Genomic DNA, 15,902 nt, shown 5'->3' with positions numbered 1-15,902 from the left:
AAGATAAAAATCTACCAGTAGGTAACTTGTTATTTTTCAAAAAACATAGCGTGGCCCGTCTTGTAATATTTTTTTACTTAAATTAACTAATTGATTTAAGTGAGTGCCAAAAATATCGTCTTTTTATTCCAGATAAATTTGTATTTTTTGTTTCAGTAAAAGAAAAAATTGGTTTTCCCAACCATGAACCATCTAGCTCCGGGTCATTTGAGAAATTTTTTTGGAATTTATTTTGGTAGAAGATTTTTTAGAATTAATTGATAGCTTTATGGTGAGATAATTTTGTTCCTTACTTATATGTAGGGACAAGGGTCACATTTGACTTACAAGTTTCCCTCTCCTTTCATACGGTTACTACATAAAAATTAAATTTTGGGTGATGCCGACTTGAATTATATACAGTTTCCTATGAAAACGATTGATAAATAATTTAAGTCATACAGATAATCTGATTGATCAATATCTTCTTTTTTATTGGTCAAAATATGACTAGTCAATATCATATAAATTTGGGTAAATATCACTTACCTCCCATCTTAATTGAACAAATAGCACTTAGATCCCCTCTTAGTTGGATAATTGCAACTGTGAAATTCAAAAGGTTTATTTATTAATCACCATATACGTGTTGCTTTGATGGGCATTAGATTTGTATTCATAAATCACTTAGATATAGGCCGTTAACATCAGGCTCCTTGATTCCCTTAGATTGGAATCTCATTCTCCTATATATATACTTCCTCCTTCGTTTCTTCTTTTATACTTATTCTTCATTTCTGTGATTGTGGAGAGACGAAGACAAATGTTGCGATTCCTTTGATAAAGACTTCATTTTTACCTTCCTTCTTTTCTTTATTCTCTTCGAACGACTTCAAACTAGTAAGTTTCTTGCCATTTTCTCCTCTTCATTCTCTGTTATTAGTTGTATAGCAGCATAGTTTTCTTTTACAGAATCTTATATACTTCTCTTGTGTGTTTTCCTTTCATTTTTCGCTTTAATTTCCCTTCTTACTCCTTAAAAGACCATGGTTGTAGTGAAGAAAGGTTCTTCAGTCTTAAGACCCAGGATAGACTTAGAAGAGGGTCCTTCTGTTTCCACATTTGTGGTTAATAAGAACCCTGAGCATTTTGTACATCTCGGTCAAAGCTCTAGTGGCTGTTCCGATGACACCCACAAAACATTTTCTAGTCGTGAACCTACTAGCAATGATGAAGTAGATGTTGAGTCCCGAACTGTTGTAGCCGGCCAAAATGCTCGGGCTCATTTTAAGGCTAAGAGGAAACGGTGGAAGGATAGTCTATCCATAAAAGAGTATACAATAGAGAAGAACAAATAACTCACTCCCGACCACATAGACTACGATCCATATTCAACTGGCCCTGACTTCCTTCCTTCCTTGATGACCGAAGATAGGTTAGATTATCTTTCTCAAAAATACGAAATACCTTTTGACTATGTCCTCAAAGTCCCGACTTCAGCTGAACAGGCTAATTCTCCTCTGCCAGGAGAGTTTGCTCTTTATGAGGATGCTTTAAAGAGTGGCTTTCGCCTTCCCATCCACCCCTTGTTTAGGGAGATAATGATCCACTTTAGAATGTGCCTGGGAATGTTCGTTCCGAACAGTTGGAGAAATGTTATATGCTTTTGGGGGTTCTGTCAGGGCAAACATGTGGGGGTCCAACCAACTCTTCCTCTTTTCCTCTACTTTTTTATAACTAAAAAACAAGAACAAGACGGAGGGTTCTATCTATCCAAAAGGACTGCCTCCCAATGTGGTTGGGAAGGGAACTTTGTCGATACTGGTACCCTCCCGTCCAATACAAGAAGATACACTACAAAAAAAAAAAACACTTTTAGTGGCAGTTTTTTTCCGCCACTAAACAGTGGCAAAAACCGCCACCATTTGTTTAGTGGCGGTTTTTTAAACCGCCACAAGTCCGCCTCAGAATCCACCGCAGCCATTTAATACCGGCGGTATTTGGTAATGCACGTGTAAGGTGAAAATAGTGATGGCATCCCAAATACTTCTTCGTCAAACCACCTTCCGCCCCTTTTTTTCCAATATATTGGGTCCGAGGACCAATTGAAGGGTCAAATGATTTTCCCATTTTAACTGAGGCCGAGGAGCGTGGGGAGTGGATTCTTCGGCTTCCTTCCAAGGGCAGGAACATGTTTGTTGTTCATGGCCACTGTCCGGAACATCCCAATGTGATGCGTCATTGGGGTTTCCTTCCCGGTGAATAATACTTTGGATTTTCTTGATTTTGTATATTTGGTTGGTGAATATGAAAAGTGGGTTTCATGAGTGCTCACCTTTCCACTTGCTATCACAATGATTAGGGCTTCAATGCGTCACGTCACCGCATTCAAAGAATCTTCCAAATTTCTTGGCTTTCTCCTCTCCCAAGCCCTCAGCCCCACTCTAACATAAACAAATGCATTTTTAAAATAAAGAATCATAAAATAGGGTTTTAAACCCAAAATCCCGATTTTGCCCCGCACATAGGTCCTTTGTGCAACCGGCCTAATCAACGGCCCTCTATCTGTCACATGCAACGGCCAATTCTAGTGATCTTCAGAGGGTAAAAAGGTCATTCCAAGGTCTGACTAATGGTGCATTTTACCTTGATATTTGAGTCTTCTACCAATGGTTTTCGGACGTGCCAAAACCTTCTTTTAAAGCTTTCTTGACTGATCATCTCTCTCCTCTTAAATTCCAATAGAGTGGCCAAGTCATCTACACGGTCATCCACCTTCATTGGTTCCAATTCTAAACCTCCGAGCTCAATTAATATGGACCAAAGTTGTCGCCTACTCGAGCTCTGGGTTTGTGGTCTTGAAACCAATAGATTAACAGGTTAGGATTCTAAGGGATTTCACACTTCTTCTCCCTTTTGTAGTTTACATGTTGTTATAGTGTTTCCAAGGTTGTTCCTGCTAGTTTTCCAAAGGGAGTTTTGAGTCTCTGTTGTGAGATTCATGTGTTAGGTTTCATTGTGCAACAACCTTGTAAAGTTCTTGAACATTTTCATAGTGCATTGGGTTTAGATCTAAACCCCCAGAGACGTAGGTCGAAAGACTAAACTCCATCACCAATTTCTTATCTCTTATCTTCTCTTCTGCTTCAATCTTGTGTTGTTCCATCACCATCAACCCATCAGGGTTCCATAACAAAAAGTATGCTTGCTTTCATGTGCACATACCTTATCATTGAGTAGCCAATTAATCTAGTGAAAGCAAAACCATTTTTTTTTTTTTTTTTTTTTGGTAAACAAAGCAAAACATTACAAGCAGATAATAGATTAATATGATAAAAGCAGCATCCATCTGTATTTTTTTCAATTACACCTGTCAAAGTAAAACACGAAAACCCAATTCATTAATTTTCTTTTTAGGTTTACCTTCACCGAACTGACTGAATTTCAATGGTGATAAAAGTGCTGTCGAAAGCAAGCACAAACATGCCATTTAACGTCATACGAGTACATTTCTTTATTACATTTAGAAAGGAACAAGAAACTCATGCCAGTATTTTTGTTTCTGCAAATAGGCTCCAAAGTTTAAATTTTCAAACGTAAAGGAAATTTAATTACAAAAAGAATGACATAATCCAAATAAGATTGTTTTTATCTACATATATTTTAGGGATAAATATTGTTTCCTCTTTGCTATTTACATAAATTTCAAGGAAAAAACATGCCATCTCAGCTAACAGATGTGGACTAATCTGGAAATAAAAGAACCCATCTTGATAGCTTAAAAATATGCTTCTCTCATCACTGAGAGCAAAATCTAGTCACGGAAGACCAAATGGATCTAGGTCTCTATCAGAATTGCTCGTTTTACAATGACGTTATGGCACTCGACATCATCAAGCAAATTTCACCCTCTTCTATCAAATATTTCTTATAGATAGGCTGCAAACCCCCAGCTTCACTTTTCATCATCGAACATCATAGTCTAACATGGCAGAAGCACACACAAGTTCTTCATCAAAGAGGTAACTGTACTAAAACATTTTATGAATTCCGGAGAAGACCCATTTACCAATTATCCTCACCAAGCGTTTTCTTGCAGATTGGCAGTTGTTACAGGAGCCAACAAGGGGATAGGATTGGAGATATGTCGCCAGTTAGCCTCCAATGGTGTAGAAGTGATTTTGACAGCAAGAGACGAGAAGAAGGGTGTTGAAGCTGTTGAGAAGCTCAAAGAGTCTGGATTACCCAATGTGGTTTTTCATCAGCTGGATGTGACGGACCCTGCTAGTATTGCTTCATTTGCTCATTTCATCAAAACCCAGTTTGGAAATCTTGATATCTTGGTAACTACAGAAATTCGACTTTTTTAGTTGTATTATTACAGAGATTTTCATTGGAATGTAAGTTGAATAACTTCCCGGAAGCTAGATTAGATTGGCTGAATGATTTAAACTGAAACTTGTTGTAGGTGAACAACGCAGCTGTCAATGGAATTAAGTTAGATGAGGGTGCTGGTGAAGCCGTAGCCACAATGGATGTTTCTGTAAGTCTCTGATTTCTCTCTTACTTTCTCTAAATCATGTTCTATGGTTCCCAAAATATGATTGATTGTGTTAAAAAACAATCCTAGCTTCCTAACAATTATCAAACTTATTCTGTTCAAATATCTTAAATGATTACAAGTTCTAAGCTTAATTCTTTTGTGATAAACTCTTCCTGCACTAACTCAATCAGATTGTTTCAAATTGTGCAGCAAGAAGTGAAGGCAGCTAAAATTTTGCAACTGGCAAGGCAAAATTATGACAGAGCTGAAGAATGTATACAAGCTAACTACTATGGAACCAAAAGAGTGACTGAATCACTTCTTCCCATCCTTCAGCTATCTGATTCCCCCAGAATTGTAAATGTTTCTTCCGTTGCAGGGAAGCTACAGGTACTGATAACAAATCTGATCTAGTACAGATATTGGTGGATGCACCTTATAACTTGCTCATGTGTGTAGAAGATTGCTGACACAAATAATTTTGTTCTCTGGATGAAACAAACTATTTGAGGGGTAACCTCTAAGCTCTTGAATGCTAAACCCAGCTGTACTTAAAAATCTACTACCCAAAAACAAAGAAACATTAGAAACAGGCAATTTAAGGTGACTAATCTCTTTTTACTTTTGTGGCTGTAGAACATCTCAGACACCTGGATCAAGGAAGTGCTAAGTGATGTCAATGGCCTCACAGAACAGAGAGTGGACGAGGTACTGAACAAGTTTCTAATGGATTTCAAGGAAACTCATGGCTCACCTGCCTATAATATGTCTAAAGCAGCTTTGACTGCCTACACAAGGATTCTATCAAAAAAATTCCCCAAATTTCGAATAAATTGTGTCTGCCCAGGTTATGTCAAAACTGATCTTACCTACAATACAGGGATATATACCGTTGTAGAAGGAGCAGCAGGTCCTGTTAAGTTGGCTTTGCTGCCTGACGACGGTCCTACGGGGTTGTTCTTTTCCCAGAAAGAAGTTGCTTCCTTCGAGTGAATGATGTCCCAAATTAGAATTTTTACTTTTCTTAGCTGAGAGAGTTGGGGATGAAAAACATGTTTTGGTTCAAAGTTGTTCAAGATTTTCTTCATGAGAGAATAAAGCTGGAAGTGCCTTAATTTCATAAATTGTTCTCTGGTCTTATGTATCATTAGAGTATCTTTACACTGCTGAAATAAAGAATGTAAAACTGAATCATATTTGAAACTTCTATTATATTTCTTTGTTTTTTTGTTACATTGGTTCCTGAAGTCTTTATATATTCAAATAGATCAGGCTTTACATTGCCACAATTGAAGAAAACGAGTTTACTTATGACTTTGATTCCTGATTTTAAGTTCAGACAATAGTTCTTAGTCTCAACTTTCAGAGAATGATAAATGAATGTTATGTATCATGGATTCACATGAAAACCTAAAATCGAACCAAAAAAATGCATATTCCAACTTTATCAATCAGTGCTTCTGTTCCAAGACGCAAACTTTGAAACAACTGAAAGAGGAATTAATCTCAGAGAAGGTTGATCAGGTTTATATTTGCTCAGGATGTATATCTGCACCTTCTTTGCTCGTCTATGATCAAATTGTGTTTGTTATTTCTTTGGTGTTCATACCAATAGTACTTGATGCTACCTAAACTTAATATGTAATGACAATCCATCCAATGACTAGTTTGGTCAGATCAGTCTTTCGAGGTTTCAGACATGGATTGTGATAGCAAAGAGTTTATTCATATGGTAATCTAAGGGATCAAATCTCACCTTCACCTTACCCTAAATGTGTTAATGGTCTCAATCTTGGAATTGAAAGATTCAAAATCTATTACAAGCTCTTCCCCATAACTTTCAGACCATGAAAGTGACAAAACTATGCTTGCTTTCATGTGCACTTACCTCATCATTGAGTAGCATATTAATCTGGTGAAAGCAAAACTCTTTTTTTCTTTGGTAAACAGAGCAAAACATTACAAGCAAGCAGATAATAGATTAAATATAATAAAAACAGTATCCATTTATATGCTTTTCAATTACACCTGTCAAAGTAAACACGAATACCCAATTCTTTAGTTTCCTATTTAGGTTTACTTAGACTGAGCTGATTGAATTCTCAATGGCGATAAAAGTGCTGTCGAAGCGATCACAAATATGCCATTAATGTCATACCAGTACATATTTATTTATTAGATTTAGAGAGAAACAAGAAACTCATGCCTGTATACACTTTTTTTTATTAGATTTAGAGAGGAACAAGAAATTCATACCAGTATCTATGTTTCTATAAAAAGGCTCTAAAGTTTAAATTCCTATGAACAAGAAGAACTACAATTTGAGAGAATCTTGTTTGCTCAACTCCATCACTTTTCATCATCGAATATGACAAACACCAACACAGATTTTGGATCAAAGAGGTAACTGATTCAGCTCCTTGGTTGAATTTCTAGCAAAACCTATTCAATTGTTGCAACCAGTTTTCATAACCAAGTGTAGTATTACAGATATGCTGTTGTTACTGGAGCCAATAAGGGGCTTGGATTGGAAATATGTCGCCAGTTAGCTTCCAATGGTGTAGCAGTGGTTTTGACAGCCAGAAATGAGAATAGGGGTCTTGCAGCTGTTGAGAAGCTCAAAGGTTCTGGACTATCTGATGTAGTTTTTCATCAGTTGGATCTGAACGACCCTGCTAGTGTTGCTTCCCTTGCTGTTTTCATCAAAACCCAATTCGGAAAGCTTGATATATTGGTGACCTTGGAATCCCATGTTTTTATTTCTATCTTCACAGAGATTTTCATTAGAATCCAGTTGCAAAAACCCTGCCATCTTGATTAAATTGGTTAATAATGTAAGCAACAATTTTTTGTAGGTGAACAATGCAGGTGTCCCAGGAGTCATGGTTGATCAAGCAGCTTTTGCAGCTATAATGGCAGGGGATGATTCTGTAAGTCTCTGACTCTATTACCTGGTTAATCCAAATAGGAAAGAATTAAAACTTACGTCGAAATGGCATTTACTCGTGCAGCAAGAAGTTAAGGCAGCAAAGTTTAGAGAATTGCCAACTCAAACTTATGAGACAGCTGAAGAATGCTTAAAAACAAACTACTATGGCACCAAACAAGTGACCGAAGCACTTCTTCCTATCCTTGAGTTGTCTGATTCACCGAGAATTGTAATTGTTTCTTCCATGGGAGGGAAGCTGCAGGTACTGATAACAGACCTAATCTTGTAAAGATATTGTTAAATATATGTTAGAACTAGCTCCATCTGGGTTAAAAGAATTGGCAAAACAGTCTTCTGCTTCCGTGGGATAACCAAGCTTTTCCTTAATATCATTCCTCAACAACATGATTTTTTTTTTTTAAAGCTTGTGTCATACTATAGTTTTGTTTTTGTTGGTAAAACATGTAGATCCTATGCTATGGACGTCTGGGGTTTGTAACTTATTCCATAATTTGGATTCTCCACTTCAATCTTATTTGTTTAAATCATGAGCTTGAAAACCTGACTTGCTGTGAATTTGTAATGATCTTCACATTGTATAGCATCTGGATTGATAATCTCTTGCATAATCTGAAATAAGATCATCCAAAACTGATCAACTGCTACCATTTTGCTTGCAATTTTGGGTGGTAATCCTGTTGCAGCTTTGCATGCTAAATTTAGCTTTACTCAACAAACTGTAACCTCAAGTGTTGGATACAGAATTCTACTCTGCAAAGTGAACTGGTATGAATGTCATGATAAAACAAAAAAAGGTCTAATTTACTTCTGTTGTGCAGAACATTTCATACACCTGGGCTAAGGAAGTACTAAGTGACACCGAGGGTCTCACAGTGGAGAGAGTGGATGAGGTAGTGAACAAGTTCATAAAGGATTTCAAGAAGGGTTTAATAGAGACTCAAGGCTGGTCTGCGTATGCTTTGTCCAAAGCAGCTTTGAATGCTTACACGAGAATTCTATCAAAACAGTTCCCCAAATTCCGAATAAATTGTGTTTGCCCAGGTTTTATCAACACTGATTTCAACCATAACACAGGGATTTTTTCTGTTGAAGAAGGTGCCGCAGGTCCTCTAAAGTTGGCTTTGTTGAGTGATGATGGTCCTTCTGGGTTATTCTTTTACCAAACTGAAGTGACTTCTTTTGATTGAATGTCGTCCAAAAGCTTGTCTTTCTTTTCCCCAGGGTTTGGGAGGTTTGTGGGGGAAAAGAAGGTGTGGGGTTTGGATGAAGATCATCCTCTTTTGTTTGAATGTTGTTCAAGATCACATCTTTTGTTTGAACAAATAAAACTGCAATTTGCTGGTTCCAATACATAGTTCATTGTTCTTTCTTCTCACATATCAAGTATAGCATAATGATACAGAGTAGATTAGACTCGGTACTGAATCAAATAATTTTAATTTAAGGAACAGAAGAACAACTATGAAAAGAATCACCAATGCATCTTTATTACGGATTATGAATCCGCTAACGAACGGATACAATCAAAAAATGGTAATCAAAATGAAGAAATCTCAGTATATGTATACTCATGTTCTTATCTATTAACAAAACAGCAAAGAAAGGGAGAAAAACAACTAAAAGAAATCCACCCGTCCAAGATCAAACCGATAGTCGCTATACCTCCAGAGAAAGAAAAAAAATCTTCCAATCATCATGATAATGGAGATGATGAGATAAAAATTCAACCTCAATGCTTCAAAAGAGCAAAGAAAGACAAGAGGAGGGACGAGCAGAGAATAGTAGTTGAAATCGGCAATGCAAAGGCAGCTCCCTTCTCCAAAGAAGGCGCCGGAGATGGAGCCATCTCTACGGCCGAAACCGAAGCGAACATCGCTGCTATGCAGAAGAAGAGAACGGCGATCACAATGTTGTTGATTTGAGCCATCGGAACAGGAGGGAATTGCAGAAGAGTAGTTGAAGAACTAGAAGAGAAACACCACACAAGCTCTGATACTTGGAGGTTTCGGTTTCGGTTTCGGTTTCGTTGAACTTACTGTGGAAGAAAAAGTGAGGAAGGGTTAAGCATATTTATAGCCGAAAGATCTAATAATGTTTTTCGAGTCTATTATCATATTTCGGTCTTCGGGGTCAGCCGTGTGGGGCCCACCGGCCCACAGTCCAAGTTGGAACAGTCTGTATTTGATGATTGGGTCACGTTATAAGGACAGGATACGGGACACCTCTTCTACAGCTTGAAAAAGCTTGAAAAGTAAGTGTCCTCTGTCAGCCAGCTCAGATTTACTGGTCACGGGATTTTATTTAATACAAAAGTCATTAGTCAAAGCTTTTACAAGGTGTCAATCGGTACAGTTTCGCTATGATACCATTTTGAATACCAAAAATCAAAATGGTATCCTACTAAAATTCACATATTACGATACAGTTTCAGTATTTACAAAAACCATTCGGTATAGTTTCAATATTAAATCTATTATGAATATTTTATAATAGACCTACCTACATCGACCGAAGAAGAACCGGACTGATCAAACCTTGGTGGGACCACGAATAAAACAAAGGCACTAAGCAAGTTGTACAATTTGAATCACATCCAACCTCTTTATTTTTGTATTATTCTTAGAGTCCAATCGGACTCCACAACTACAATCCAAGTAATATCTCTTGGCAGATAAGATTCCTCTCTCCAGGAAATTAACAATAATTATAAAGTTCTATTCAAACTCCATTATTGCACAGTTAAGGTAACATCTTCTAAGATTTATAAATACCCACATATTCATCATTATGAGGTATGTACTCTTAAGTTATTGTAAGAACATGGAGATTGAAAAGATGATACTAATTTGTTCGTCGAAGACGATACTCGACCACACTAGTCGAGCATGTTTTGCAAGTTCGAACGATCGACTAGGAGGGACTGAACTCTGCAACAGCAAAATCGGTTCGAGAAAACGATTTAAACACGATATCTAGTGCTATATAATTTTGGTATGAATGAACCCATGTCATTTTTATTATTAGTTCATTAAGATCCTAATGAAATTGCAATCAAACAATCGATATAATCTGATATTAATAGAGACAAAACAAATAAATCTAATTAATAGAGACAAAACAAGTAAATTTAAGAAGATGAGTGACGAAACAAAATTTTGAAACAGGGACTTAGGGATAAGGTAAAGGTAAAGTGTTTTAATTGTAAAATTATATTTTATATCCTTTAATTTGGTACTGTACCAATTCGGTACGTTTTCGGTACATACGATGGCATGAGTACCTAAAACCGTAATCGTACCGAAGAAATTCGGTTTGGGTACGTACGGTATCGAATTTTGAATGGTATGGTATAGTACGGTTTTAGACGATATGTTTTGATACTGTTAAACGGTTTCGGTATGCAATTGACACCCTTAACTGTGAGATAAGATTTTGAATTGAAAGTATGCCCAGGTAGAGATGATCTGGATTCATTTATAGAATGCACACTTAAATTAGATTGAAAATCTTGAATGTCTACTTAAGTACAAAATATTAGAAATTGCCTACCCTAAGCTTTTTAAAAAAATTACTAGTTGCCCATATTATTTTCTCTTAACGCTAGGTTCACTCAATTTACATGAATTTGTTTTCCATGTCGATTTCACCCCATCGTTGACGAACTCCTTCCGATACCCCTTCCAATAGCCAAACCTTTGGCTAAGCCCTATTTCAAGTAGACATGTAAACAGATCAGATTCAGCTCGGATACACCATTATCTAAATCCGATTAGCAAGACCGCTATCCAAATTCGATAGAAATTTAAAGTAGGCATCCAAATTCGAATCCGAAACTTTATCGGATATTCAATAATAATCCGATCCAATAAACTATCCGATTATTGATCGGTATTCGTCATTTTTTTTTCCGATTTTCAAATTCCAATTTCCAATTACGGGTCTTTGAATCCAATTATTAGCCCCTTTTTAGAGAAAAATGTTTAATACTTTATTTTAACTGAATAATTTTTTATTTCTAATTACCAATTACCGGTATTTGAATCCGATTATCATTTATTTTCAAAGAATTTTTTTTGAATACTTTACTCTATCCAGATAAATTTTTATCCGGATATTATCTGATCTGATAAACAATTATCCGAATCCAGTTGCTTAGCGGATGTATATGGATATTTTCTAATAAGAAAAACTCCATACCCTTAGACGAATACGAATACAAATTTAGAGGCAGATTTCAACTATTCATTTACAAGTCCACAGGTGTAAATTCAGACCAGAATTTATATACCCTTGAAGCAATTCAGAGAATTCTGCCATGGTTAGTAAATGTTTCTGATAAAAGAAATCGCCTGCTCAGTGAAGCTAGAGAAGCCGATTGACAAATCCTATCTTGACAATCCTGATCTTGGGCCTTTTCTTCTTAAAGTCGCCTATGACACGATAGCCAATGGCGAAAGCTCGACAAAAGCATTGGATTTTGCAATTTGAGCGTCAATGCCGTTTGAACATTGCCCAGTGTATGGAGAACTTAATTTGGAGCTTGGCATGAGTTTGCAAAAAGTACCATGGGTAATGGGATGACTGAAAAGAAAAAGAAATTAATGACTTTTATAGAAAAATGTTAAATGCGAATTTAATCTCCTCGTTTTTTTTTTTTTTCAAAATCTCACATATTTTGTAAAAATTTAAAAAAATTGAAAAAATCAAAATGATATATCACCAGATAAGCTTCATTAATTGTCTCTAGCTTTTCCATTTAAATCAATCAAATAAATCATACTTTTCACATTTAATGAAAAATTTTATTTTTTTAAAATTTTTTCTCACCCCACCTTTATTCTAACAAACAAACACAACCCCGGTGAATTGAATACTAGTATACTACACACAACTTTAGACTGATGGTTAGCGAGGTGGAGTCAGTTATTCACGATATAGCTTTTTTTCCATTGGTTCAACTGATGTTTCTTTTGCTCTTCTTCCAAAAGAGATGTACTTTGTGAGAGTCGTGTTGCTGGTCGTCGTTGGTGTGTTTCCATCATGGCGTGTTATCTTTCCGCCCTTGTGATGTGTCTATGTTCGCCTTTGTGGCATGTTATCTTTCCACCCTTGTGGTGTGTCTATGTCCGCCTTTGTGGCGTGTCTATGTCCGCCTTTGTGGATTGTTTCCTTGTGCTTAATTATTGTTATGGTTGTTACAATTATTATTCTAAGGGCTTAGGCTCGACCCATTCCTTAGCTAGGATGATCTTGTCTATTGCATGTATGACATGTGATCAATTTTCATTCCATGATTCCGATAGAACCTTGTGTTTTCATACACTTATCTTTTGTATTTTTATCTTTCTTTTGATGTGTCTGTATTTTCTTTTTTATAAATAATGTTTTTCAGCTTCCTAACCAAAAAAAAAAAAAGATGTACTTTGTCAATCATTGGAAAACTATGACCATTTTTCGCAGGACATTTTGGCCAACATCCTCACCTTGGGGATTTTGAATAGTAAATAATGAACCAGAGTTTTTACCCCAAAAAAAAAATAGTAAATAATGAAATCAATAATAATGAATCTGATATCAGAAACCATACATGTATGTATCTACTGCGTACAATATGTAACAAATATACAACCAATACCCAAACCCGCACCCCCAAAAGAAAAACCCTAAAACGACCAACAGGAACGAAGCCTCATCGTCTAAGTTCTAACTTTAACAATCTAATGCTTTAAGAGACCAAAAAAGATGGAGATGATGAGAGAGCACCAGACCATGGCGCCCGACACAGGCAGCGCAACACCTACTCCATTTTCCATCGAAGGCGCCGGAGCCGAAGCCGGAGCTTCTTGAGCAGAAACCATATCAGCTGCTGACAAGATGGCGAAGATGCAAAGAAGAACGGACAGCCATGGAAGTACTGATCTGTGCCATTGCAATGATCAAGACGAAGTTCTTCGAAGCAAAGCGAGAATGAGATCCGAAGTCCGAACTTCCGAAGAGACTGATTTGTTACAAAGGGAGGGAGAGGCGTGAGAGGGCTTTTATAGGGAACTCACCAGAGACTAACTCGGTGACTCGGTCTCGGTCTCTGACGTTTTTCCTTTTTTACCCTCTAAAACTGCGTGTGGGGCCCACTGTTTTTAATGAGCCGTTGGTGAATCGAGAAGGTGCTGCGCGGTACAGAGAAGTGTACGGTTAAGATCAAAATAATAGTCGAAGTCTCGATCTTGACCGCATGTTTTGCACAAGTATATATCTCTATGTATGCTGGGTGGTGTGGTACACTAATTTCACAACACCCAAACGAAAACCGTTTGAGTCGGTGTAACGCAAGAAAAATGAAAAAGAAAAACAAAGAAATCAAGGAACGGAATTCTTCAATTACCAGATTCCAAACACGTTATGAGTGGATCCTTCTGTGGTTGGCCTACCAAAGTGTTGGAAGTGGGAATCCTTGTCAACGTGTTCACAACTGTTTGGTGAACTTTCTTTCTATGATTCACGTTCTCATAATCTCATCCAACTTGGTTTCTTTTCTTTGAATCTTTCGTTTTGGTACATATTTTGTTTGAACCTGAATTTAGTATACTTTCAACTTACTGCATTCTTGTAAGTTTTTTTTTTTTTCCAACTCTGGTTTTCAAGGCTTTGCCCTGACTAATCATATGTTTGAGGGGCTCCTGGGTCCATTTTTACTTTCCAAACTTCCTAGCTGTGGTGGGTTTAAAATCTTCCAACGGAAATTTTTTGCATCCACAAGATTTTCGAGATCAAGAAACTTGTCTTACTTCCCACCTCAAGATCAAGCAATCTACCACTTGGAACCTAACTAAAAGTAGAAATCTACATTGTTTTCAGTTTCTTCTATTCTAAGGAAACGAGATGGCAAACGAAAACAAATTAAAAAAATATTCGTATAAAAATAGAAATTATGATAATATAAGAATAAGAGAAGAGGAGTGGTTGCAGACGATATAAGAATACGAAGATGAATCTGAATATAGTATTTTTAGTTCAAGAGTATTATTATCTTTAAAAAAAGTTTTACTTACTTAACATTGATTTCCTAGCAGGAAGAGGTGTCACTATATATGTTTTATTATAAAAAATCTAATTGATAAATTAGATAACTAAGGAGGTGGCACTAGTTTTAGGGGATAATTCAGGAGTAGCACTAAAAAAATTATCTATAGATTATATTAAGTAAAATAAACTAGTTTTTCTTTACACCCTGAGAGGGCACTCAATTGGTAAAAAGCCAACAACTCCAAGCAGAAGATCAAGGTTTAAGTCCCTTCCAAATTATGTAATAACTTCATCTCCAATATATAGAATCACATGGTTCCAATAAATGTATATATTAAAAAAAAAAAAATAGTATTTATTTTATCCAAACCAAGTTATTCTTTTGTGCAACTAAAATTTAATGAAATCCAACGCTATCCTGGTTCAGTCCGGTATCAAACTCCTCGGAGTTCGCACCACTCAGCACGAAGTACCCAACCCATAGTCGCTCTGCAGACACGCTAGTCTGGCAAAATCCCTCTCTCTCTCTTGCTAGAAGCTAATTCCAAAACTTAATAACGGCTAAAAATTGGGTGCGCTGGAATTTGTGATGGTGTGGGGCAACACATGTAACCTGTGCTGGCTCTCTGTGGTTTATTTTGAATCTGGTTTTGTTGTGCCTTTTGGCCCATGGGTTCCCTGCTAAAATGGAATGTGACACCACAAATGATGTATTTCAACGGCTAGCCATATCTAAAGGACACTGTTTGTTTGTAGCAGCCCTTTTACCGTGAGAAAAATTTAGCCAATGATGGACTCGTAAATCAAATATGAGAATCAATATTTTAAACAAAATTTCGTGTTTTGATGGTTAGGGTTAGGTCTGCAACCAGTTCTTTCAAATTCCTACCTAGTCCAACTCCAACCAGTTTTAGTTGGTGTTGACCCAACCCAGTTTTGAGAATTCAACACATCTGAGCTAAAGATCCGTGAAAAAAAAAATGAAAAAAAAAGGAAGGAAAGGGCGATCTTGGTTTAAGTTCATGGAGAGACCATCAAGAAAAGAGAAAAAAAAAAGCTGATCGATGGTTTACTGGGTTGATGGTCGATGTAAAAAAAAAAGAATCTGATTGGGTTTGAAATTTTATAATTTTCTCTTGTTTTTTATTTATTTATTTTGGGATTAAAAAAAATTAAAAAAAAAAGAGGATTCATTTTTTTGTATAGGGCCTTATTAAGCTGACCTAATTGGCACTATTATAGGGCACTTTGTTTGTAGAGATAAGGTGAGAAAAAATGATAGAAAAAAATAAATATGTGGGACTCATATGTAGTGAAGTAGAGGAACAAAAAAAATAAAGGAAAAAAAATTTGTGGAAAAGTTTTCAAATGTCTTCCATATTTTTTTACAAAATCTTACATATTCAA

General features: G+C 36.4%; 2 protein-coding genes across 2 annotated transcripts; both read left to right on the top strand.

Moving 5' to 3' along the window:
• Nucleotides 1–3,786: 3,786 nt before the first annotated feature.
• Nucleotides 3,787–5,713, top strand: LOC149001560 (short-chain dehydrogenase/reductase 1-like). Its single transcript, XM_089136914.1, has 5 exons — nucleotides 3,787–4,001; nucleotides 4,079–4,322; nucleotides 4,448–4,522; nucleotides 4,733–4,912; nucleotides 5,159–5,713. The coding sequence occupies exons 1-5, from the start codon at nucleotides 3,967–3,969 to the stop codon at nucleotides 5,513–5,515; spliced, it is 891 nt and encodes a 296-aa protein (XP_088993040.1). The 5' UTR covers nucleotides 3,787–3,966; the 3' UTR covers nucleotides 5,516–5,713.
• A 1,177-nt stretch (nucleotides 5,714–6,890) lies between these two features.
• On the top strand, nucleotides 6,891–8,723 carry LOC149001559 ((+)-neomenthol dehydrogenase-like). Its single transcript, XM_089137082.1, has 5 exons — nucleotides 6,891–6,925; nucleotides 7,013–7,256; nucleotides 7,378–7,452; nucleotides 7,534–7,713; nucleotides 8,291–8,723. The coding sequence occupies exons 1-5, from the start codon at nucleotides 6,891–6,893 to the stop codon at nucleotides 8,657–8,659; spliced, it is 903 nt and encodes a 300-aa protein (XP_088993208.1). The 3' UTR covers nucleotides 8,660–8,723.
• The last annotated feature ends 7,179 nt before the right edge of the window (nucleotides 8,724–15,902 follow it).

The sequence above is a fragment of the Hakea prostrata genome, chromosome 10 (genome assembly GCF_041222555.1).
Source record: "Hakea prostrata isolate BN-2017 chromosome 10, UWA_Hpros_2, whole genome shotgun sequence".
Classification (NCBI taxonomy): Eukaryota; Viridiplantae; Streptophyta; class Magnoliopsida; order Proteales; family Proteaceae; genus Hakea; species Hakea prostrata.
The sequence above is the reverse complement of the archived record's forward strand: the minus strand, read 5'-3'. Positions and strand labels throughout refer to the sequence as shown.

Bases quoted from the DNA above. Each gene is read 5' to 3' on its own strand.
- LOC149001560 (XM_089136914.1), top strand. From the start codon at position 3,967: ATGGCAGAAGCACACACAAGTTCTTCATCAAAGAG. The intron at 4,002-4,078 runs GTAACTGTACTA...GTTTTCTTGCAG, and splicing joins ACAAGTTCTTCATCAAAGAG to ATTGGCAGTTGTTACAGGAG. The intron at 4,323-4,447 runs GTAACTACAGAA...AACTTGTTGTAG, and splicing joins TTGGAAATCTTGATATCTTG to GTGAACAACGCAGCTGTCAA.
- LOC149001559 (XM_089137082.1), top strand. From the start codon at position 6,891: ATGACAAACACCAACACAGATTTTGGATCAAAGAG. The intron at 7,257-7,377 runs GTGACCTTGGAA...AATTTTTTGTAG, and splicing joins TCGGAAAGCTTGATATATTG to GTGAACAATGCAGGTGTCCC. The intron at 7,453-7,533 runs GTAAGTCTCTGA...TTACTCGTGCAG, and splicing joins TAATGGCAGGGGATGATTCT to CAAGAAGTTAAGGCAGCAAA.